Here is a 26181-nt window from a genome sequence, read left to right on the forward strand (position 1 = left end):
TCGAAATAACAAAGACGCCGACATTCTGTTCTTTGAAAACTTTCTCAAAATGCTTGAAAGGGATATGATGACTGATCTCTCTCAATTTAGCATTCCTCATGTGAAAAACAGTACATCATATTTTTGCTCAAAACTATTTGCAAAGTTGGAGTTGCGATCCCTTTGAACAGAGTCTGAGATCAGACAACTTCTCTTAATCTGCTACAAAAAATCTATTTTATTACGAAAACAGCATTGTTTGGGCTTTCTTACCGAATTAGGTGGAAGGCTTTAATGAGGTTGCTAAAATTATAGAGAAGACGAAGCCAAAGGCTTATATGTGATCAAATTTTAGTGGTGAAAAGTACATATTCAGTAAAATAGTTAAAAATACATACTAGAACTTAGCTTTAAGTGTGTGTTTTGAGTAACCTAAACTTATTTTAGGTGAATTCAGTTTTTATGTTATATGTACTTCTGTCTTGAAAGTAAGAACTCTCTAAGGTACGTACTGCACATAGCACACTGTAACGTTACATTTTAATGCAGATCATAACTAATAAATACACTAAAGTTACTGTGGTAACTATAATAGTTACTAAGGTTAACATACTATTTTGTGCCTAAATTTTTATATGTACAGTACTTTTATAAAATTTGGATGATTTTTACTAGGGGATGTTGGCATTATATAACTACTATGGCTTCTGTACCCTACATACGATTTTTTCACCATATGATGCCAACTCTGGAACGTATTAAAATCGTATCCCGAGTGTGCGCTGTACTTTTTGTGCAAGGTATGCGTTTTGCTTACAATTGCCATTGTTTGTTGCAAAATTCATACGTAGAGGTGATTATAAGTAAAGGTTTGTCTGTTGTACCGGTCTCTATTCGTACCGGTCTCTATTCGTACCGGTCTCAATTCGTACCGGTCTCAATTCGTACCGGTCTCTATTCGTACCGGTCTCTATTCGTACCGGTCTCTATTCGTACCGGTCTCTATTCGTATCGGTCTCTATTCGTACCGGTCTCTATTCGTACCGGTCTCTATTCGTACCGGTCTCTATTCGTACAGGTCTCTATTCGGATCGGTCTCTATTCGTACCGGTCTCTATTCATACCGGTCTCTATTCGTACCGGTCTCTATTCATACCAATCTCTATTCATACCGATCTCTATTCAAACCGGTCTCTATTCATACCGGTCTCTATTCATACCGGTCTCTATTCAAACCGGTTTCTATTCGTACCGGTCGCTATTCATACTCGTACAATGAGAAACCTATTCTCACAAACGCCCAACTGCTTGGAAACACAAAATCAAACTGATGAAACTTGAGCTGAACAATAATAACAGCACATTTATTGCCATGAGAAATGAAATGATCTCACTTTCGGGTGGAGACTGTTTTCCTTGTCCTCTTTGCCTTGAAAATCCTGGTTCGGGTCAAACCTCTTCTTTCCCTCTAAGCTGCGCACCCTGTCCTGTAGCTGGTGCAGCTGATGCTTCATCTTTGCTTCAGCACTCCTCATGTTCATCACTTCCTACAACATAACAAACATTACTAACTGACTAGGTACTAATTTGAAGATATAAAATCAAAGTAACTGACTAGTGTTGTGGTGCACTTCAAACAGGAACCTGCTTGAGAGTGAAGTTCTCCTCACTGATCTTGTCTATTCTTTTAATCTTCTGTTTCTGATTCTGGTGCCCGAGCAGTTTGGCGTACTCTTGGGTGGCCTTAGCTGCCTCATTTTCCCAATTCTTAGACCGACCCTCTAATGCTTTTCTTTCCAACTCGAATGCGTCTAGCTGCTCCTGTTAATGCATAAAATAATTAGAACTATAGATTATTTGGTATTTAACTAGACTGGGCCCACACCGAGGCCGAATATTTTACCAGCAAGGTTTGAATCAGCTGTACTGAAAAGCCAGCTAATCATACAAGAACTGCTTATAAATAATTACACGGTGCTGGAAGCTAAGCAGAGGTCTGATAAAATGGGCTTGTGAACGGGACAGATCGGTGTAAGATGAGAAAAGAATGAAATACTCTACAAGACGAGTTTCGCGCAAATTGTCTTTTTCATGGATATTCGCGGACTAATTTATTCGCGGATGAACACAATTACTGTCTATTAGGGTTAACTCTATTGCAGCTATCAATAAAGTTAACCCTTCATGTGTGTACACCACGTGTTTAGGTTTCTATTTAGCTGACAACTACGAGTCGATCATGCTAAGTATCAATAGCTGAAGTATTGAATGAAAGCGTTTAGTTTTTAAACAAGAGAATGAACTAACGCAGTTAATTATGGAAAAACGTATCTGCACTGCAAATTAAATACATACTATAATGTCCAGATTGGGATAATTATCGTCATCAACTTCGGTATTAGAGGTTGATGGAGTCGATTTTAATGTAAAAAAAGTAAAAGATATTTTTGCGATGACGACGCCATGCCGAATAACTTGCAACAACCTCGAACAATTTTGTGAAGAAGTGTGATGCATTGGCAATGAGGTTAACTCAAAACCCTGGCGATAATTAAAAAAAAATTTGGAACTCAGCTTCGTTTACTACTTCTGCCTAGAGGCTCGGTTTTAATTTGAGGCAGTAGTTATTCTCCCTTGTGTTTAAAAATAAAACTATATATTCGCGGAATTTAATAATTTGCTAATAGACTGTTCGGGAAATCGTGAATCATTAAATCCATCGAATATTTTCATCCTGTAGAGTAGATACCAATAGTGCAACAGTCTGCTGCAACTTGGCCTAATGATACGATAGTTGGGGGTTACATAGCTTTTAATGCATTCAAGCTTTGTAATAGCCCAATAGCATATTCGAGCGTAGCCAACCCTGAATGGAGCTATCTTCTCCTGCAGCTCATTGTAGAGGAATTGGGCTCTAGCACACTCAACCTTGACACTTTCATTTTCAGACCAAAGTTTATTGGTCTGCCTCTCCATCCCCTCTTGCTTTCTGAAATAACAACAAGTCATGACTACTTTCAGCTTCTTGAAGTCTTCTGAGTCGGTAGCGAGATGGGGCTACAATCATCAGCCTTTTTTTAAAATGAAATCAATTAAAAATTTCTACAAAAACAGGATACCTTGAAAATCCTTTTAGAATGCAGTTAGTAAAAAACTCAGCCTTTTCCCATGGCCTATAAACTTAACTCACGTGTCAGCAAGCTGCTGCAGGCTGCAGACCTCTGTTTCAAGCGAAGCAATTCTTTCAGAGTACTGCTCCTTCTGCTCCACCATCTCCTTGTCAGCAGTTTCCTTTTCCCTTTTCAGTTCGGTCAGCAGAGATTCATAAGATGATATTTCTTTACTGTGCTTGTCTTTTACGCTAAATGAACAGGCACCATAAGTATCCACTTACCAAGGTCACTTACTAAGGTTACACTGAGTAATGTCTGATATCTGACAAATATAATTAACTAACCAAACCAAAATTATCTATTGATTAATGCGAGCATGGCTTACCTGGTCACAAGTCGCTCCATGGATCCAATTTCATTCTTTAGCGACTCATAATCTTTCTGTTTAGCTGAAAGCAAGTTGTTAAGATCCACCAACTGATCAATCTTTGCATCCTTCCTGTTGAAAACAGATCAAGAGTATGATAAAGGCTACATACGTACATTATGCCACCTGCGTCATACTGTTTGCCACCTTAGCTACACCTGCTACACTGATATTGAAACTAGCTAAATTGGCTTACTATCAGATGTATAACACTAAAATAGCTACATTAGCTACTATCAGCTGTATAGCACCAACACTAGCTGCTCTGATATCCAACTGCCCAATATCTAACATTGAGATTCAAGACAATGACAGAGTATACTTCCAGGTGTTGACAACTCTCACTAACATACGAATGTCGAACTGTCTGATAGTCAGCGATGTGAGAATACCCTAACAGTACACTATAGAGCCGCCAACTGACAGGGTTTCCTGTCAAATAACTGAAAGCAGACCAGCAGTGACCATTACCTGGTAGCACCACGTCATCTCATAACCTTAATACAGTGCACCATCCAGATACGATTCTAATCCGTTCAAGGGTTAGTATCGTTTGGTGAAAAAGTTATATGTAGGGGTATAGAAACCATAGTAATTATATAATGCAAACATCCCATGGTAAATATTGTCAAAATTTTATATTAGTGTTGTACATATTAAAAACTAGTAACAAAATAGTATGTAGTAACAAAATAGTAAAGTTATAGTGAGAGCGAAGACTGAAACTTATAAGTTTCGGTCTTCGCTCTCACTATAACTTTTAGCGGGCCTGTTTAACACTTTATTCAACCTAATTAGGCAAAAAAGCCCAAATGATGCTGTTTTCGTAATGAAGTGGATTTTTGTTAGCAGGTTAGGAGAAGTTGTCTGACCTTCTGTTTGAAGAAATCGCAACTCCAACTTTGCTACCGGTTTTAAAGGGGAAGTATTACTGTTTTACACACAATTGTTGAACTGTGAGAAATCGGTCATTGTGTATCTTTCAGGCGCCATGAAAATATTTCCGGCGAACAGAATTTCGATGTCTTTGTTATTTTGACGTACGTAATAAGCATACCAACTGCCAAATTTGAACTCGGGCAAAAATTTTGTTGAATTCGTATGGTGAGGTGAAGGAATCATCATGTTCCACTTCGTAAGATGAAAAAATCGTATACCAAGGATATCATATACTGAGGGTGCACTGTATTAGTAACCGAAGGCTACATATTCTCTTAACTGCTCTTGTTGGAGTCTAGAAAGTGTGAGCTTCTCCTTCAGCGTGCCAATCTCAGCTTCTCTTTGTTGGATAACTTGCTCTTGCTGACGGACAGTTTCGGCAGAGCTATCACTCGCCGACTGCAGCATTTCTGCCTGAGCCCGAAACTGCTCATTGGCCAGCCGAAGCTGCCCAAGTTGATCTGTGAGGACACTGACAGTGGAGGAAGTACTGGTGACCTGTAGCAAAAAGGTAATATATACATGTATATCGGTATTGCCCCGACCTTTGCAAAAATACCTAACGCAATGGCTAGCAACTATACCTCACATAGAGTATAACTCACAACTATAATTATTGAACTAACACATGACAGCTACTTTCAAAGATAAGCGATAGATAACATGCCCAACACCGCCCAACCTGACTGTCGACTCTCACAATGAAACAATTTGACCTGAATGCGCTATGTTGAACATAACACACAGCAAAACATTGTTAGAAAAAAGCAAAACATAAAGGTTCATAATACATCAGTAATAATTAAAAATATGCCGCTGTTTCACAATTGTCAACCACAAAAGAAAATGGGCTGGCCAACACTTCACTGCATATATCTTTCATCCAGTGAGTAGCATTCTAATGATGACTGATATATGACCAACTCCAACAAAATTACATCGTGAACAGCTCACCTGCTCCTCAAGTCGTCCGTGTCTCTCTGAGCGACTACTGTGGAGTATCTCCCATTCCTGAATGCCTGCCCGCAGTTGGTCCACTGTTGACATGAGACAGGCAATCGTTTCACTCTTGTTTTCGAGTGATGCCTGCATTATTCCCACACAACATGTACACTGAAGATGCTAGTGATATTTTTACATGATGTGCACACTGAAAGTGCTTTTAGCACCACCACCCATGTACCTGATGGAGCTAGAAGCACTGCTGCCTGTAAATATGGAGAAGTCACGAAGGAGCGGTAATTACCTAAACACACTTTTTATTAAAAAACTGTGACCGAGGAATGTTTCAGATCAGGGTAAAAGATTAACAACATTGATAGACCTGTTGAAAAAGTGAAGTGAACATTCCATATTTACGGTAGGTGAAGCTCGGAAAAACTGAATTAGCACTCATTAGCTATTAGGCAGTGTCATTGAATCAATAACCAATAAAAAGACAGACCATTGAATTCAACAACCGATGAGTATATAATTTCTAAGAAGTAATAGCTAGTAAAGAGAGAGAGTACCTATGACTTAATAACCAATTAAAGCTATACTAATTGGCTACACATGTACTATACTATCAAGGTGCTGGTACAAAGAAGAACACTGGACATGAAAATAGACCATACAAATACTGTACTTTTCGGACTATTAGCGGCTACTTTTTTCTGATGATTTGAGCCATGCGGCTTATATAAGGGTGCGGCTATTCTGTGGCTTTTTCTTTCACCGCTAGGGCGCGTTAACCAGAATCTCCTGTTAGTGCACCTCTAGCGATGAAAGAAAATACGAAACAATGCCTAACGATGCTGTTCCATTAGTCACTAGGTTAAAAAGCGTCAGTTAATACGAAACAGTGCCGCTAGACACTGTTCCGTTTTAAACAGCAAAGTTGCTGCCGTGTTAAAAAGGACCGTCCTGAGTTCTGCGGCCTATACAAAGGTGCGGCCTATGTATTGTTTTATTATCGGTTTTTGGAAAATAAAGCAGATGCGGCTTATATAGGGGTGCGGTTTATAGTCCGAAAGTACGGTAGTCATACTAAACTAGGCAGTCTGACTACTTGCAGTATGCAAGGCAGGCCATCCCGATTAAGGCTGCAAGCTGTTGTGCGCAGGAATGCAAGAATCGATCACTGAAGGTGACTAAAGTGTATTTGTTGTCGCAACAAATGGGCTATGTGAATCCAGATTTTCATCTTTTCTATACACCAAAATATGACATCAATCCTAGAAATGATCGGTCCGCGTATTTCATTTACCCACAAGGAACCACGTCTTGATCAGATGATAGCAGAGAGGAGGCGGACAAAAAGTCAAAAATCATCAAGTGAGTTGTAGTTTTCTATATGTTTCTGCTGAGTGAAAACATTAGACTTTTCTTAGAGTGACCTTCCAATAATACATCATTTTTGTACATTCCAAATGTCTGTTTTTCCTTATATTTTGAGCCTGTTTTGTTTCATTTAAAACAAGATGGTGCGAGATTGCCCTCGTCAGCAACAGCGGGTTCGATGATGAGAATGAGAGGGAATCACTTGCGCAAGGCCTATCTGTAGAATGTATTTTCACTATATCCATATGATTAACATCAACTAATGGCAGAGCTCTAAGAACTCTAAGCAGAATATAGAATTTTCAAAGACTTGGATGGTGCTTTAACCAAGATGTGATAATATACCTCAGTAGCTAGCCTCAGCTCTGTCTCTTGAGATATAGATGCAGTAAGGGACGCAATCGTCTCATCTTGCAAATTCAGTGCTTTTTGCAACGAGTCAACTCGCTCAGCCATTTCATCTAACAAATTGAGCAAATAGCTAGTAACAAAGGTTATTTGCCAAGAATATTTGGGAGGGTGACTTCTCTACATAGTGAATAAGAACAAGCAACATGGAAGGAAAGCTCAACCGCAGCAATGCTTTAGACGATATACAAATGATGTACATTAATGGAATTCATTCAATTAATTAAAAGAGGAAAGTAATTGTTAAATAGAGCTCTAAACGAATTCTAAGATTTTGAACAAAGCCTGCCACAGTTCCAAATGCAAATTCAATGATTTTCAATATAGACAGTCCTCGGTAGTTTTCAATAGAACCCTCAGTGGTTTTCAATATAACCCTCAGTAGTTTTCAATAGAGCCCCAAGATTTTCAATAGATACCTAAGGTTTTTAATAGAGCCCTAAGATTTTCAATAGATACCTAAAGTTTTCAATAGAGCCCTAAGGTTTTCAATAGATACCTAAGGTTTTCAATAGAACTTCAATGATTCCAAATAAAACTTTGATACAGCTCTGAAGGCACCTTGAAGGTTTCCATTAGCACAGCCGTGACTCACACATAACAAATACTACAAGATGAAGAAGCCAAATGAAACAAACCTTTAGTAGCAGACAATAAGCTCACTGCTTCTGCCAGTTTATCCGTGAGTCTCCTCTCTTCGTCCTGTGCATCTTTCAGCTTTGACTCTATGTCACTTACTTGCAGTCGTTCCTTCCCCAATTCTGCGGATAAAAGATCCTTTTCGAGCTGAAGCAGCTCCTTGCATTGTAGAGCCTTTTGAGAGATTAGTTGCAGTTCAGAGACTTCAGCATCAGCTGCCAATTTATCTGCTGAGGCAGCGTCTGCAAGCTTGATCGCATCGCTAAGGTCTGTCCTGAGTTGTGAAACCAAACGACTGTGTGTCTCGAGAGACAAGTTGAGTTGACTAATTTGGTTGTTATGTTCACTTTCAAGAGCTGAAATACGTGATGAGTGTTCTTCCTGTTCTTCACAATGCTTCACCTTCAACTCATCCAGTTCGACCTAAAAAGACCAGTTATTGGTTGCTCAACCTAAAGTGACCAGTGATTGGCTGCTCACTCTAAAGTGACCAGTGATTGGCTGATAGAAATAGAATGATCTCTGCCTTTACTAAAGAACCACTTGCTTTAATCATGCTGGGTGGCTGTTTGATACTCTGCCATCAGCGTGTTATGAAAGAACTGCTGGAACTTATCGATGTCACTAGATTACAATAGTGAACACTTGGTCTAAATACGACTAGGTCATGGAAAACATCATTGTATCGCTGACATTTTAATGAGCCATCAAAATGATCGTCTTTTCTAAACTGCTAGAGCCAGTCACCTGTTTGTAATTAATGTGCAGTTGAAAATATATTATAAATCAGCTTTAATCCGTTATATATAGAAAACGTTTGAAGATATTCACCATGTTGTACACCTACTATCGTCGAAAACTAACACCGACTAATTATTGTGATTTCAATATTTTTTTGATGTAATATTTTTATAGAAAAAACTCATCACATACTTGTCTCACGGTAAACTCTAGATTAGCATTAGCACTGGCGCTACTCGTTACTGGCAAATCACTACACCGCTTTCACGACAACAATATATGAACACATTCATTGAGGGTAATCGTTCTTAATGCATGCTAAAGCGCATTCTTGATTTTTAATCGGATAGATCACGGTGGATTTATATGAAAATGAAAGTTCTAATACCATTGAGCTGGATGTTGCTTGGAATGAGCCTGATTTTTCACATTAAACCAGCATGCAGCTCTGGCAGTTTGATTGCAGCCATCACGAAAATGCCGTAGGTTAGAATCCCTTTATTTCGATGACGTACTCAACTCGCTGTGGTTATTGTTTTGACAGGTGAATCGAAAGGCCAACTATATTTGAGAAATTATCCTCTATATCAGTATTGTCTCAATATTTGCAACAATGCCCAAAGTGATATCTAAAAGTTATTCCTGCGCATGGGTCACTGCATCATTGCTAGAGTTTATAATAGCATTGGACACTTCTACCAGTTCTTCACCATTCCTCTTGCTTGCACCAAAGGAGTACTACATGAAATTTTGTGGTAAATAGAGTTAACAGAATTGGTAAGAGTAATCAACCCAACCCTACCTGCAGAGCCAAAGCTTCCTCCAGTTCACTTGAAGACTCTTTGTATGGTGTGTCCGTCTGCACCCCTACAGCCTTCCTACCTCTCTTTGTGCGCTGCTTAAAGAAAAACACAAATATGATATGGAGTTGTACTATCTGAGAAATTTTTCTGGTGAAGATTCTTCCAGTCTTAGCTAATGCTAAGTTTTTCAAATTTTGATTAAAACAGGCAGCATAATAAATCTATCTAAAAGGGTTTTAATAGCCTTTCGTGGAACGATTATGATAACCAAAACAAAAGTAACCTCTGCATTTTCGGTAGGATTACAAATATTCTTGTCTATGCTATATTACAGCTAGTTTAAAAAAGCCTCACCGGTTGAAGCGAGAGAAAGCAGAAGTTGAACAAATTATAACAAACATGAGGTACGACATAAAATTAAATGCGCGCATATGGAGTTGATATTCCAACAACAATATTAGCACGTGATAAAGGTAAAGGCTATACTTATAAAGCATACATTAATCATACTTTCAATCAAGACACTCAAAGAGCAATACAATAGGCTTACAGCGGTATGAAGTTAGAAAGATGAATCTATTAATATATAAATATTCAATGTTGAATAATCTAAAAAGAATTGCGTTAAATTTATAAATAAACAATTAAGCGAATCTTAACTCAACCAATCAATACAGCAAAACAACCCCTAACAGCAGCACACTTGGTCTACCTGCTTAGCTGAAGGAACTTTGAATTCTAAGTTCTTTGGCTTTCCTACCACAGGCGGACCATATGCTCCTGGACCAAGTCCTTCTGTATCTGTAAAGTACACTAAGAAAATGAAAGGCGATCAGAGACTACATTTTCACAGACCAGAAATGACCAAACTAGCAATTGCAACCATAGAATGGCATACAAGCTAATTGGACTGGTAACAGCTTCACTTACCAGAGGAATCTGAAAATCGTTGTTCCTTTGGGAAGGCAGCAGTGGTGACAGCCTGAGACAACTTGACATTATACTCACCAGGACCTGGGGTAGTCTCTAAAAAACCAAAAAACCTGGAGCTTTACACCATAACATTACAAAAAAGGCTGTCATGGAACGTCAAGGTTATAAAGCCACAGGAAATCAATCATGCCTGAGAAGAACAACCATCAAAGAGCATCCATTCTCAGAAGTGTTCACACACGGATAGTCTCAGATCTCGTGAAAGCCCTAAAAGCCTTGTAAGTGACATGTAGTCCTATTAGTCATGTAGGATATTTGCATGTAACTGCAATTATATGATTTCAAGGCTTTAAGGCTTTTTATGAAAATCAGAGCGCTGTAGGCATAAACAGCTTAATGTTAATTTTATAGCTATCTAAACCATTCTGTCGTTTTGCCTCAGTTATGTGTTAACTCTCAGACTGTGAACAACACACAATAAATACATTATTTCAAGCACTACTCAATAAGTCTATACTATTTGACATGGTGTCAGGAGTGAGATCATAGGAGTGCAACCGTTTTATTACAGGTGTGACATGGCTGAAGGAGGCTTAAGACTGCCAGGCAATTTTATTGTACAACAGTCTACTGGCAATCCAAGTGAGTCAAGTCACAACCGGTCAGCATGGCTACAGCAATTTGACCTCTATATGATAGCTTCAGAAAAATTTACTAAGGACGAAGAAATACAAGTGGCGACATTGCTTACACTGCTTGGAGCACAGGGACAAGAACTCTTTCGTACATTTAACCTATCTGCTGAGAATGCTAAAAAAATAACACCGGTCAAAGAAGCTTTCACAAAACATTTCGCACCTAGAGTTCGCGAGGAATTTGAAAGGTACAAATTTTACAGTAGAGTCCAGCAAGAAGGTGAGCCTTTTGACAAGTATGTCACAGTACTGAGACTTGCGGTCAACATGCAATTTTTATACGGCGGAGTGTGACAAGGCACTAAGGGATAGGATTGTATTTGGAATAAATTCTGAGCGAGTGCGTGAAGAACTGCTTGGCGTTGATGGTGATTTAACATTAGCCAAATGTTTGGATATATGCCAGAGAGCAGAAGCTACTGCGAAATACATGCAAAATATTAGAAATACGCCACCTGGTAACATTAATGCAATAGTCAACTGTGAGTCAGATGCTGACAGAACACATACACAAGGGGAAATGCCTGATCTCAATGTAAACGCATTAACGAGCAGACACAGCGCCAATAGAAATCGGTGGTACACTGCAGCTAGTAATAACAGCCCCACTACCATGTCACTGGAAATCAGAAACTGTAAGTTCTGCAAAGGAAACCATGCTCGCCGTAACTGTCCAGCCTACGGCAAGCGCTGCAAAGACTGCCGAAAAATTGGTCACTATGCAAATTCCAAGGCCTGCAATGCTGACATTAAACCTATAGCCAGGGCTAATGAGGTGATTATTGCTGATGACAATGCTGCGTACACAATCAACACTACAGACATAACTGGTAAGGAATGGTTTATTGACGTTAAGTGTGAAAATCTACTAATACAGCTTAAAGTTGACACAGGGGCTTCATGTAATGTCATGCCAAAGTCTGTTTATTATTCCTTACAAGGTCCAAGCTCAAAGTTTCAACTGAGAAAACATAGCCAATCACTTTTGTCTTTTAGCGGACATAAATTGCATGTACTAGGGGTAGTATCACTTTCTATTGAATATCGTAATGTTTTTTCGGCACATGATTTTGTGATGACAGACCATGGACAGGTAGCTTTGTTGGGTTTGCTTAGTAGCAAAACATTAGGTCTGGTGTGCACAGCTGATAGCATTACAAATAGCGTTGCATCACAGTATCCCAGCGTTTTTGATGGAATAGGCAAATTGCCTAGTAAACACGCTTTGAGACTGAAAGATAATTGTAAGCCTGTTGTACAAACTGCTAGGCGCGTGCCATTCAGGCTCAGAGAGCAACTCAAGTGTACGCTTTCTGAGATGGAAGACAATGGTACTATATCTAAAGTGAGGGTGTCCACCGACTGGGTCCATCCAATTGTCAATGTCCTTATACCAAATGGCTCTCTTCGAATTTGTTTAGACCCTTCAGAGCTAAACAAATGCATCCGTAGAGAACATTTTGCTTTGCCTACAGTCACGGAAATATTTGCTAAACTGTCAAAATCTCGAATCTTTACCAGCTTGGACTGCACATCAGGGTTTTTGCAGCTCGAGCTTGACCATAGTAGTAGCATGCTAACCACTTTTGATACACCTTTTGGCCAATATAGATTCTTGAGGCTTCCCTATGGCATTAGCTCTGCGCCTGAGGTTTTTCATAGAACAGTGAGTGAGTTGTTTGGTGACATTGAGGGTGTTGAGGTGTATGTCGATGACCTGCTCGTGCATGCTCCTACTAAATCTAAACATGACAAACTTCTGGCTGCAGTGCTTGAGCGATGCAAGGCTGTCAATCTGAAATTGAACTTGTCCAAATGTTTCTTTGAACGCACTGAACTAAAATACCTGGGCCATATAATTATTAGGCAATGGGGTTATAAGAGCAGATCCTGCAAAAGTAGAGGCCATAGTTGCTATGCCCGACCCAGTTTGCAAAGAAGATGTTCGGCGGTTTTTAGGAATGGTCACTTACCTTTCAAAATTTTGTAATAATCTAGCTACTTTGACTACTCCACTCCTGGAGCTCACTAAAAAGAATTCTGTGTGGGAGTGGTCAGAGGTTCATAAACAAGCTTTTGAGTGCATAAAGTCAGTAATATCAAAAGGGCCAGCTTTGAGAATGTTTGACCCGGAGAAACCAGTGACTGTTTCGGTTGATAGTAGCCAAAATGGTGTGGGTGCAGTAATTCTGCAGGAGGGACAGCCAATAGAGTTTGCTAGTTGTGCACTTACTGACACACAGAAGGCTTATGCCCAAATAGAAAAAGAGTTTTTGGCTGTACAATTTGGCCTTCAGCGATTTCACCAGTATGTGTATGGGCAGGCAGTGACTGCAAACTGATCATATGCCACTTTTGGGCATCATGAGGAAAGGCCTGAATGACTTAACAGCACGGTTACTGCGAATGAGATTACGCATGCAGCTTTATGACTTTGAATTAGTCTACGTGCCAGGCAAATCGTTGATTTTGGCAGACACACTTAGCAGGGCATACTTGAACAGGGTAGGTGAAAATGCTGAAATCTATGATTTAAGAAACAATGAGCAAATACAAGCTGTCGTATATGGAATTTTGCCAAATGTGTTTTTCAGAGATAGACTGGTAGATATCACCAGCAAGGACCCTTCTATGGAGGTTCTCAAATCATATATTACAAAGGGGTGGCCAGCACATCGGAGGTATTGCCTTGATGGAGTCAAACCATTCTGGAACCTGAAAAACGAGCTCACATGTAGCAATGGCTTGATATTACGCAAAAACCAAATAGTTATTCCTGCAGGAGTGCGGGTAGAAATTCTTGACATCCTGCACATTGGGCATCTGGGCACTGTTAAGTGTATTGAGCGTGCAAAGAATTCAGTCTATTAGCCTGACTACCTCGCACATGTAAAAGACATGGTTGATTCATGCTTTAGCTGCCAGGAGCTTAGCCGAGCCAAATCACTACCGACAGTTGAGCCTTTTGAAGTGCCTGAATACCCAATGCAGTATGTGGCCACAGACATTTTCAATCTAAATGGCAAAGAATACCTGGTAACTGTGGATAGATACTCAAAATGGCCAGATTGTTACGAGCTGAAAAATTCAAATTCTAGAACTGTGATCGAACTATTGCAGCGCCAATTTGCAAACTTTGGTAAGCCTGAGATCCTGCTGAGTGATAATGCACCGCAATACAGTTCCTACGAGTTTAGGTGTTTTGTTGAAGAAAATGATATCAAACACATAACCAGCAGCCCCTACTTTTCAAGGGCTAATGGGCTAGCAGAGCGCATGAACCAAACCATAAAGAACAGCCTCAGAAAAGCTTTAGAAACAGGCCAGACATTGTTAGACGTTTTAATGACTATCCGTTTAACACCCTTAGGTGATGGGCTGCCCACCCCAGCTGTGCTGTTGCGGTCTAGGAATTTACGAAACAAATTGCACTTTTGCACTGAGCAGCTGCGCTATAAAAATCTAAACGCAAAGAACATTGATATCCTTTTAAGGAAGCGCCAGGGTCAAGATGTTTTTGGTAAAGCTAGCGATAAAACAATTGCTATGTTTAGTGATGGGGAACATGTATGGTGCAGAGTGGGTCATAGGAAATGGCTTCCAGCAAAAGTCATTGGCCATGCTGGGACGCCTCACAGTTTCCATGTCGAGCTGGAAGGGGGAAAGGTGGTTAGAAGAAATCAGTCATTCCTCAAGGCAAGAAAACAAAACTTGCTTCGCTATGATGTACGCTCAATGCCTAGAGCTAATGAAAATTCTGGCCTGAACCACGAATTTTATAGACCAGCCTATAAAACGCAGTACAGGAATATGGTTGTTAGTTTCTGAAGTAGTTTTAAGTGTTGATTGTCATTTTGGAGTCGGCTCTTATTTTCTGTTGTTTGTATTGAGTCTCCCTTGGAAAAGTAAACGGGTCCTCCCAGATGTTGGTGTGTATGGGCAGTTTTCGACGGGCTGTAGTAAAGGCTGCAATTTAATTACCAAGGAAAAAGATAAATCTTGAAATAAAAACTTCATATAATATTATAGCAAAACTGGCGGGCCTTTGAAAACTGTAAACTGCAAAAAGTACATGTTAGAGCATGTATGGCTCAGCAGTATGCAAAACGTTTTCACGCTCCTTTGCAGAAGCTACCTACAATATGAAAATTATTTACACAATTGCGCTTATCACTGACCTATCCTAGATAATGGAAAGTTATAATAAAAATAAAAGTGAGTTTATTTTTTGGTTTATGCCATGTCTATTTCGCAAAAGTCTATCCTAAAAAATTCAGAGTAAGTAAATTCCATCTAGTAAGCCATTCAGGGCATGACGCCTTATTATAGTTGGTCAGCCACTACTTTGAATTGGCCGAAACCAATACAGCACTCTGTACCTGCCAAGGAAATATAGGTGTTAGAATGTGCGCAATATATCTTTATTAATAATAAACCACCAATTACGAGTGAATACTGTGCTTTTTAATTTGAATTTTAATAAAATTGTAATACGTTTTCACTTCAGATTTGTCTCCACCACACCAACAGAATTGTTTCGCTCACTTGTCGGGCGCCAAATTTGTTAAGTTTTGACCATGGTGTGCTGAAGAGCAAGTCTGGGTTCTAGGTGTAACGTGTAGAATTAAAATACCAGCGAACTGAGTCCCAGTTATGCAGGTTAGTCTGCGAGTCAACGGTGAGCCCTATGATATTTGCTCTTTAGAATTAGTCAATCATTTGGGCTAGGTATGCTAAGTCATCTTGTGACAAATTCCCACACTTGGAGTTGCTTATACAACAACGAAGTTTAACTGTTCACTATGCCAAGCAACAAAACCAGATGAGGTTGGTAGCACGTGCCCACCTATAAAATTTTATCTATTAAAGAATCGAGAAAGCATAATATTATTATGCTTTATTAGTTATCTTGAGGTGTTGACTGATGTTCTAAAAAAGAATCAAGGAGATTGACCCACTAGAAGCTGAGATATAGCCAGCCAAACGCAGGTCTACCTAATAACGAATTAGAGGAAAACCCTTCGAAAATCCCGAGAATTGTGACGTATGAAATCGAAATATTGGTCATGTGCCGGAGTTGCACACCCTTACCGCCGTTACGTATAATGATTGTTTTAGGCTACGAGATGTGAAACGCTTCTCGCGATATTAAAGAATTTACAGACTAGCTCTGGTTTCTCAGGAAAATCAAGCAAACATTGTGTGGTAAAGGCATTTGCCACAACCACTCGCCATGATTTTTCAAAACAGAAGAGCAGATTTTGACTATTGTGCTTATTTTAACTCGATCTCCACGGATATGCTCCGAAGATCCTCTGCTCAACAAACGACGCGTGTATAGTCTATATGCGACATCCGCGATTTGCAGTTTGTTTAGAATAAGAAATGGGAATGTGAATTTTTGTTCAATCATCATTTTTCTACTGAGTACCTACTGCAGCATTCATTTGATTTTCATGATTATCGTCACTATTAACAGACTGTAAGTTCACTACAGACATAATTTTAAAAAGAATAACTTGACCGTGCTGCTCTTGCTGTAAGAAAAGAAAATGATAACTTTTGATTTGATTTTTTATTCATCTATTATCTTATCTATGATTATTTTTTATGATTAATATAATAATCATAATGCATATTATACAAAATAATAATATAACTGCGTATAGAATAAATGATGTACCCTACAGGATGAATTTATTCGCGGAGTTATATTTCGCGAAAATTGTCTTTTCATGCATATTCGCGGATGAATTTATTCGCGGCTGAAAACTGCCGCTCTCTAGGAAAAGTTAACTCTATTGCGGCTAGTAATAGTTATTACTACGCATGCGCACCCCGCGTGTTCCGGTTTATATTTAGCTTACAACCGCGAGGCGATCATGCTATTCTACGGTAAACAATTTTTGCTGCGTCCGGAGGTTTTCACAAATATTCATCGCTTTGGAGGCCTTTGATAAGCCAAAAACTTGTGGTAAGTAATGAGTTTTTACATTTACTAAATTAGTTGAATTTTACTTTGGTTCTTCGGTAAAACCAATGATATACAGCCCCCAAGAATAGCCGACGGCTCTCATATGGGCAGGGTTTAATGATGGAGCTCTATTGGGATGAACCCGAACGCGGCACCCGAACAAACAAATATGCTGAATAAAGCCCCTTGTAAATTTACAAATATTATGAACTATAGTGATTATTTTACTTATCTGGTGAATTCACTTTGTAGTCAAATAAATATAGTATCCCAATATTGTCACCATTATGATCAGTCAGTTGCCATTTGCAAGCATTCGTGATATTAATAGTCACTATCGTAAAATAGCTCAAATTAGGTTTTTTATTTAGATTTTGAGTATGAAAACTACACTGCACAGCTTTGCCTGCTGTCCTATCTCATTGGTCAGGTAAAACCATGTGAAAACGATGGAAGACTTTGTCATTTTATATTAGGGGTGGCAAAATATTAATCAAAAACTAGGAAAAAAAGCCGTTGTTCGGGTAAATTATATTCAACTTTAAGCATATACTACAACCTTTACAAATTTTAAAATTACTAAAAGTAGGTAATTTGAAATGTCTTATTTTGTATGGATGTATTATTTTGGTTAGGTATCACCCCTATATTGTAGAAATTCAAGGTTTGCTATTGTGAACCGCGGGTCTACTGACTGAATGAGCTAATGAAACGATAACAGCGAGTCGTGTTTTTCAAAACCTAACAAGGCAATGCGATCGCCCCGCGAGAGTTGTGTTAGCTCCGAAACCCAGGCTAGCATAATCCTAACAGAGCTCCATCATTAAACCCCGCCCATATGACAGCCGTCGGCTATCCTTGGGGGGCTGTATATCATTGGTAAAACGCGATACTACCGTATTTTTTTCCATCCCTACTGCTTCATTATTTGTTTTAGTGTGAGAGAGAGATTTTTCATCATACACTGAAGAACAATGATTGCAAGGGTGGTAGATGTCATTCTTAGAAAATCACCAATCATTCAGGGAGGTCTGGAAATTGAGGTTGAAGTGACCGCAGCTACTTACGAGAAGAGTATATCTGTTTTAAAAAAGGGAACAAAAACACCTTTACGAGCACAAATCTTTGGCCAACCGGCAGAACTTTGCAATAGTAAGCCACGAGGAGAGTTCTGATGATAACTTCCTTACCAGCCATGTAATAGCGAGAGAATCGCCTTCAACACCTACCTAAGACAGTGACAGATCTGCTATTAGTAAAATAACTAGTCAGAAAGCACCATTATAAGCTAGTATTCATATATCAAGAGTACCAGTTTAATTTTATTGCTAGACAACCGCCATATGGACTAAACTGTTTATATTTACTCCATTCATCGTTTGTAAAATTTTATTTGTATTTGAGATATTTTATTTGTACACTCAAGTTTGTAATAAATTATAATATATCTATACATGAAATAAAATATATAACTTAATCATGTTTGCTATAGCGATATCAAGGATTTGTTGTCGATGAAGGGGTCTAGGTTGACTGGTTGCCTCTCTGCCAATATTCCTGCCTTTATGAACATTACTATTTGTCTCTAGTTTTCGTAATCGGAGTAGGTTGTTTCATTCTCAATCTGCAGTAAACACAATAAAGAAAAAATATTAACGAGTGTTGAGGAAGTACAAAAACAATAGCTGAAGTATTTGATGAAAGCGATCAGTTTTTAAACAAAAGAATTAACTAATGCAGTTGATTATGGAAAAACGTATCTGCACTGCAAATCAAATACATACCATAATGTCCAGATCAGAATCATGATCGTCCCTGACTTCGGTATTAGAGATTGATGAAGTTGATTCTAATGTAGAAAGACTAGGAGAGCTTATTTGCTATGCTGAAGCCATGCCGAATAACTTGTAAAAACTTTGAATAATTTTGTAAAGTTTGACACAATGGCAATAAAGCTCGAAGCCTGGCGATGATTTTAAAGTTTTGCAACTCGGCTACGTTTAGTACTTCTGCCTCGCGGCTATTTTTGCGATGACGCCATTCTGCATATCTTGTGACAACCTCGAATAATTTTGTAAATAAATGTGATGCATTGCCAATGGTGTTAGCTCAAAGCTCAGGCAATGATTTTAAAAATGTTTTGCAACTCAATTACGTTTAGTATTTACATGTACATTAAAAACTAGGCTAGCGACTAGTTTTCAATTTGATGCAGTAGTTATTCTCTCTTGTGATTAAAAATAGAACTAATTATTCACTGAATTTAATAATTCGCGGGATTGACTGTTCGCGAAATCGCGAATTTTTATGACCAACGAATATTTTCATCCTGTAGGTTAACTAATATAATCTGTAGAAAATTCCAAATGATAACCGAGATTGATGATTGATTTAATTGATTCCATTTATTAGCTATAGTTAAAAAAATTTGAACAGCGCTAAAGATGAGTCTGAGTAGGGAAGCTAAGTGGGAGAACAACAAAACTAAGCTGAACTAGCAAGATAGCGAAATGTTGTGAAATAATAGACGCGTGTAATTATTTTATACTAAAACTAATCTACACATCAGAAAGACTGGTTCGGAATTCTCAGAGCAATGATTGTTAGGCCCAATTTGATTGTTCTATACTTCCAGGGATTAAACTAATTAAAACGCCGTGATTGTTATAGGAGAGCGCATTAGTTGGCTTAATTGACCAATGGCACACAAGTCGATTTCATATGTCATATATTGATGATTACCAAAACACTTATATTTTTTGGTAGACCTGTGTTTGGCTGGCTATATCTCAGCTTCTGGTGGGTCAATCTCCTTGATTCTTTTTTTAGAACATCAGTCAACACCTCAAGATAAATAATAAAGCATAATAATATTATGCTTTCTCTATTCTTTAAAGCAGAGAGCAAAATGTGCAAGATATAATGGGTTGATTGGCATTTACTGCGGGTATCTCCAGAGATTGAGATGCTTTTTTCAAAAGCTATTTACAAGAATGTTCAGTGCTTTTAATGCCAATCTCATTTGTCGTACTGAATCAAGTGAATGGTTAGCATATACCTACCAAAGTCAAACAGCATTACAACAACATGTGTTTAAGTGAGGTTGCTTATACCTTCCATTTTTCAGAAGGTGTCATCCTCAACATCCAGGGGACGTGTCGGTTCCAGCCTAAGTCTGGACTGCCTGGTGTGAGTAGAGCTAGAGGGGTGCACCCCTCGCCAGGTTCAATGTCTGGAAGGTATACCTGACTCCTGCAATTGAATGATTGATGTCAATCATCCTTGGCATTGACAAAAATCCCAAAGTGGTCCCGGATCCCCTCATTCAGGTAGCACTTGAGTTGTTCCCGGAGCCTTTTTCGGTGTGGAAGGTCTGGGTGCGGGGCTTGTAGTGAGAAAGCTTCGGATTGTGTCGCTCAACCTGCTCTTTGAGCGTCCGCTGCCACTTTAACGTCAGCTCTCGCTTCATCACCGGTTGGTCAACGAAAAAGGATCGAGCTGGCTGGTGGAGGGTGCTGCTGCAATTGGATCTTTCGCAATTCGAGAGCGCAACGCCTTTGTCCCCGCCTCCTTCTCCTCCAGCGATGCCTGGAGCCGGCGCACCACCTCCTGCTCAGCCAGTTGGCCCTTCAGGTATTTCACCGCATCCCTCATTGCATCATATCGCACCTTCCTCTCCACTCTCCTCCACTTCCTCTATACAGCCCGCTCTGAAAGCGCTTCCCACTCCTGGCTTCGCTTTCCCAGTCGCTTAAAAATGTTCGCTGTCTGTGCCATCCTTAAACGACATGCATTGTACAAGACCAAATGGCTTTTTCACCATCTACAGAAAATGTTACCAAATAGTTTTAACTAACCGTGGATCAACATTTTTTTATATTTCCTTGAGGTTACAAACAAAGTCAGCTATTCTACATTGTTTCATACGGGTTGATGCTTAATTGTCAACTGTGCATCTGCTGACACTCCGAAGATTGTATCGGGGCAGCTCTTCAGGCTCAGCTCCCAGATCGAGGTCGAAACTCAGACCGGGTTGAGGGTTGGCTTTTTGCTGAGGCAACGAGGCAACAACCGCCTTTGGGCTAAGTTTAGCATCATTCATTGGCAAAGGCGATCGTCCTCCGCCTCCATCTATGCATTGGGCTCCAGCAGTGTCCACTTGTCGCAAATTGGCTTGGTGTTCTTGGTGCCGTGGGGGATTGGGTTGGTACCGCTTGCGAGATGAAGGTGGGCGCTGTCGTTGTTGGTTGCAGGTACTAGCCATGTGGCCATATGATTTGCAGTTAAAGCAGTGGCTCTCCATCTTGGCTATATGCTGGTCATCTGCCATTCTTCCAATTTCGGTTTGGTCTGGGACCTCTATCTTACCATATTTGAGGCTGCTGACATCTTGGATGGGCTGCCGCTAAGGATCTTGGCTAGCGATATTTTGGTAGGTGGTGCTGTAGGTTTGGCCAGTTCTGCTGTCCTTGAAAATCAAGAGCCTTCGGTTGGGGATAAGCTCTCTCCATCTGCAAGTGATTCACCTGCGCAGTGAGCGCTTCCATCTTCTCCAACAGTGCCTCCTGCTGTGAGCTGGAGGCTACTGCATGCACAGGAAGTGTTCCTTCTCGTTGCAAGAACTCCCTCTGAGCTTGTGCTTTCACTGCCAACTTCAATGCTTCTTTCCTGTTCCTTTCTTTCCTATTCCTTTTTTCCAGTTCCTGCTTTTCGTTCTTGTTCTTTCCTTTCTACAATGCTTCTCTCCCAGTTTTTTTCTTTGCTGGGTCGTTTGGAATCGTCGTCTCTTGGAGGTATCTGGGCAAGCCTCATATAAACTTCATCATTAGCTGGTCATCTGCCATCGGTTGCTGCTTATCTGGATAGATTTCTCCGGCCAGACGTTGCAAGTCATCGAATTAGTGCACCACACTTTCGCCTGGCATTAAGGTGCGGAGGTGGAACGCGCCAGTGCCATACTTCTTTCCATTGGTGAGGGGTTAAAAGTAGTCATTTAAGGCCTTAATGAGGTCAAAGTAGTCATTTAAGGCCTTAATGAGGTTATTTTAATTCTTTTTCAGATCAGCATTTTCTTCCACTTTGTAAATTTTCAGTGCGTGCCCCTTTGGACTATTAGTCAACCACAGCGCTGCTTTTGGCGTCATTGAAGCCAAAGCGGTCACAGGCCATCTTGTAGTCGCTGAGGAAACTGAAAGCTGCCATCAGTAGTTGGGTCTCCGTGATCCTTGGAAAAGCTTCCATCTAGATGTGCTGCAAGATTGGCCATCTGTCCTCTTTGGTGATCACGAAGTTCTTGTTACAGGGCAAGCACTTCCTCTGTTAGTCGACGACAATCTTTCTTCAGCTCGTGCTGCTGCTCGATTGGATTGAGCTTCCCCAGAGTGCTCATGCAATGGAAATGTGGTAGATTTAGTAGTACTGCCCTAATCACAGCCCACACAAACTGTTTTTTCAGTTTAATGAAATTAGGTAAAATAATCACCTGTTTGTTTTTTGAGTTGGTTAAATTGAAGGTCTGATTGTTGTAGCTCTTTTCCAAGCTTTGAAGGTGATTGAGAGTTTTTCACACGTGCTCTTGAATAGAGGTTCTAGCTCTTTTCCAAGCTCAGTGCTGCAACATAACAAGAGGTGTAGGCGTCTCGTCAAGTAAAGCTATTATCTCATTGCTGGTAATATTTGCGTCTCCCCCAACTCACTGAGGTTGAATTAACTGCGCAGTCCAAGCAAAACTCGTACTAACACAGCCCTAGGCTGGTGGTGTAAATAGCAAGCAGATTTTAATTCACTGCAGTGAAAATTTTCGCTAGTTCACTAAAACATAGAATTTTGCTTCCCTTATCAGCCGAAGTTATTCTCTCTCAGTGTATGTTGCACAAATGCCGAATTGTTAGTCTTGGTAATCCTATACTCTCTTAGGAATTGAATCTCATCTCTGTATCTCAGTATTCTCTTCAAACAGCCTAAGTCTCACAGCTGTTGTAAATAGAAATCTCTGGTTTTCTCTCATGTATGCATACATAATTTCTCATAGGCTTACAACCTCAAAAATTTGTTTTCTCTCTTTAAAATATCTTCTTCAGCTCTGCATTATTTTAATACTCCTCTGCTTGCTTCTACAACCATGCTTGAGTTGGTGATGTGCAGAATTGCTTCCTCACAATAATGCACACCATGCCTGCCACATCTCCGTTTCAAGCTTAGCATGCAGTTTTTCCAGTGTTGGGATTTTCCTTCGAAGGAATGTAAACCAACGTTTTAGCAACTCTTTAGGACACTTAAGTCACACTCCGCCTGCTAGAATAGTTAATGGACTACATCTATCGCTATGCTTACGCTAACAGCTTACTCTACAGGGCAAAAGCTTCAATGCTGCCAAACAAACACATTTGCATGCCTCGGTCATTGACCACCAAATCTGTAATACGTTTTCACTTCAGATTTGTCTCCACCACACCAATAGAATTGTTTCGCTCAATTGTCAGGCGCCAAATTTGTTAAGTTTTGACCATGGTGTGCTGAAGAGCAAATCTGGGTTCTAGGTGTAACGTCTAGACTTGAAATACCAGCGAACTGAGTCCCAGTCATGCAGGTTAGTTTGCGAGGCAATGCTGAGCCCTGTGATATTTCCTCTTTAGAATTAGTCAATAATTTTTGTTAAGTATGCTAAGTTATCTTGTGAAAAATTCTAACAAATGGAGTTGCTTCTACAATGACGACTTTTAACTTTTCACTATGGCAAGTAACAAAACCAGATGAGGTTGGTGACACATGCTAACCTATCAAATTTTATCTATTAAAACAGAGAGCAAAATGTGGAAGATATACTAGAACTGTTGCAAAGCATCGTATAAAAATATAAACAAATATTCCAACCACTTTAAAAAACAACTCTGCCCATAGGCTGTGTCACAAAAAGAGTCACTTGCCTGAACATCGAATCGCTCTGGTAAAGCGTCTGAGAGTGCCCAAGTGAAAAAATATAGATATGAGTGTAAGTCTGCCAGCGAGGGTGCGTCCTAGGTTACTGGTGTAGAAAAATGATAAGCTTCTCGCTTTTATAATAATGGTAAATATTCTCTGTATATATAGCTGATTAAAAATAGCTTGTAATTTTATTTGATAACATCAGTCTGACGCAAAAAGGGTTTCATAATAAAATGTCGTGACAAAATCTGTTTGTCATGAGCCAAAAGCAGAGATGACCCGTGAGAGCGGAGAAGTGCGGTTTTTGCTATGCAGGTTAAGCAGAGATCTTCAGTTTACTTTGGTCATGGGTCCTGATTTGGGTTGGGCTTCCAGTATGAGGTATCGTCTGTAAAGCTTCTACCATGTGTAGGCTTGGGCAACATCCAAGTAAATATCTTTGTTGGCCCTTCTAATACCATCCTGTGTAAGTCTAATTGATCACAGGTTGATTGGCGTTTACTGCGAGTATCTCCGGAGATTGACGTGTTTTCTTTTTCAAAAGCTATCTACAAGGATATTCAGTGCCTTTAATGCCAATATCAGTTGCCATACTGAATCAAGTGAATGGTTAGCATATGCCTACTAAAGTCAAACCGCATTACATCAACATGTGTCTAAGTGAGGTTGCTTATAAAACAGCAACCAGATCATTTGTAGATGCTGTTGTGGCCGAGCTATTAACATTTGCATAGAGGTGAGTTAGGCATATTTAGTAAACAAAGTTATCAGGGTTAAAATTATGAATTATTATTAATATATATTCACCAGTTCCTCATTGACCTTCTGTTGTCTATCTGTATCTGTTGTAGGCTCGATGAACTGATCCAGAGAGAGCTTCAGAAAAGACATATGCCAACGGCGATGGTGAACACAAGTACTCAAAACGATATGTAGTTGAACTGGTAGAACCTTCCTCCGATTCTGGGAGGGTGGAAAGAGTGGCTCTTCTTCGTAGAGGGTCGGGCCCCAAAAGTTGAAGAAATGCTCTGCTGTTGGCAGTGCCCACCCAGCTTAGGTCTGTACGGACAAGTATTTCTCCCCCCACCTTGTATCTGTGTTGATAACTTGATAGTGACTTTGCCTCTCTTACCTTTTAGGTCACAACCCCTTTATTTTTACCAGCTGGAGAAGACAGCTTGGAAGATGATTAGCTGATGGGGAGCAAATCGGTGAGCTGGAGTGCCCGAAACGCATCCATAAGGGATACATCCCCAGCAGGCACGGGCAAGGTTTTGATTGAACTGTAACCAATTCACTACACGAGATATCAGGTGTGAATGCGCCAGTGGTGTATGACATACACTTCAATATATATTGGTACAAGTGCAGACCTGGAATGTTTTGAATAATTAGCCGCTGTTGTTCGGTTGTTCATTGTTTCTCGGTGACCGTAAGGTAGTAAAATGAAAATTTATATCGCGATCCTCGAGTAGAGGGTACATAAAGAAGTTCCAGTGTAATAGTTGTCATAGGAAGTATTAATTAGGCAGATGTCAGTTTATCAAGTACAGTGAGAATATTTCGTAATTATTCGCGTTGTCATCACGGTCTATTTGCTTCAGTATTTGAGGGGTCAAAGTAATCAGTGATTCATTGAAAGGGCGTTTGGTCGGTTATTGTCCGGAGGTGGCTTTAGATACATGCAGAACTTGTGAACCCTAGTGAACTTGCATAAATCTCTAAAATGGGTGGAGCTTATATGTCGTCATGAGTTGTTGGTAAAAAGGGTAGTCGATGATATTTCTTCTGTTATCGCATGATCACGCGTGATGGTCCTACGGGTTTTTTTGTCGCATCTGTTCAATCTATCACAAACAGGCAGAGCGTTGACACGGCCCTCTTCATAATATTCTTAACTATAGTGATGAATTTTTTGCCTATTTTTGATGTGACGAGCACAACTCATCTCCTTCCATTTAGTTGGGGTAGAAATGATATGTATATGATGGTTAGCTGTGTTGAGGTATGATTTACCCTTCTAGTTTTCTCAAAACTATTTTCTTAATTTTTTTCTTCAACCCTGTGATATTATTCGGTGTACATGTTTTGGAGCACTAACGGAATGTACTACAGAGATGGATATCACCATTCCAGTTACTAATGGTACGTAGATGGGTATCCAGTTATGTTGTTGTTTTCTTACACTGCGTTGTAACTTATAGTAAGTAGATGAGTGCCACTTTTTGTAGCCTTCAAGTCCAAACTCATACTGGGACAGAGGATTATCACTCTGGACTTTCCC

At 39.8% G+C, this 26181-nt stretch overlaps 1 protein-coding gene across 4 annotated transcripts in view; it reads right to left on the minus strand.

Annotated features, from left to right (window-relative positions):
• The window catches only part of LOC137401101 (hyaluronan-mediated motility receptor-like), a 47214-nt gene that overhangs the window by 2177 nt on the left and 18856 nt on the right, over positions 1-26181 (minus strand). For 2 of the 4 annotated variants that reach the window (XM_068087464.1, XM_068087461.1), the window contains exons 3-14: positions 10302-10397; positions 10084-10172; positions 9371-9466; positions 7827-8250; positions 7126-7241; positions 5413-5544; positions 4730-4956; positions 3478-3591; positions 3170-3340; positions 2845-2968; positions 1624-1800; positions 1374-1526 (exon numbers count right to left, since the gene is read on the minus strand). In XM_068087464.1, the coding sequence (XP_067943565.1) occupies positions 1374-1526; positions 1624-1800; positions 2845-2968; positions 3170-3340; positions 3478-3591; positions 4730-4956; positions 5413-5544; positions 7126-7241; positions 7827-8250; positions 9371-9466; positions 10084-10172; positions 10302-10397 (1919 nt within the window). Of the gene's footprint in view, positions 1-1373; positions 1527-1623; positions 1801-2844; positions 2969-3169; positions 3341-3477; positions 3592-4725; positions 4957-5412; positions 5545-7125; positions 7242-7826; positions 8251-9370; positions 9467-10083; positions 10173-10301; positions 10398-26181 lie in introns of all 4 variants that reach the window. The other 2 variants (XM_068087462.1, XM_068087463.1) reach the window with 2 other exon arrangements.

The sequence above is a fragment of the Watersipora subatra genome, chromosome 7 (genome assembly GCF_963576615.1).
Source record: "Watersipora subatra chromosome 7, tzWatSuba1.1, whole genome shotgun sequence".
Classification (NCBI taxonomy): Eukaryota; Metazoa; Bryozoa; class Gymnolaemata; order Cheilostomatida; family Watersiporidae; genus Watersipora; species Watersipora subatra.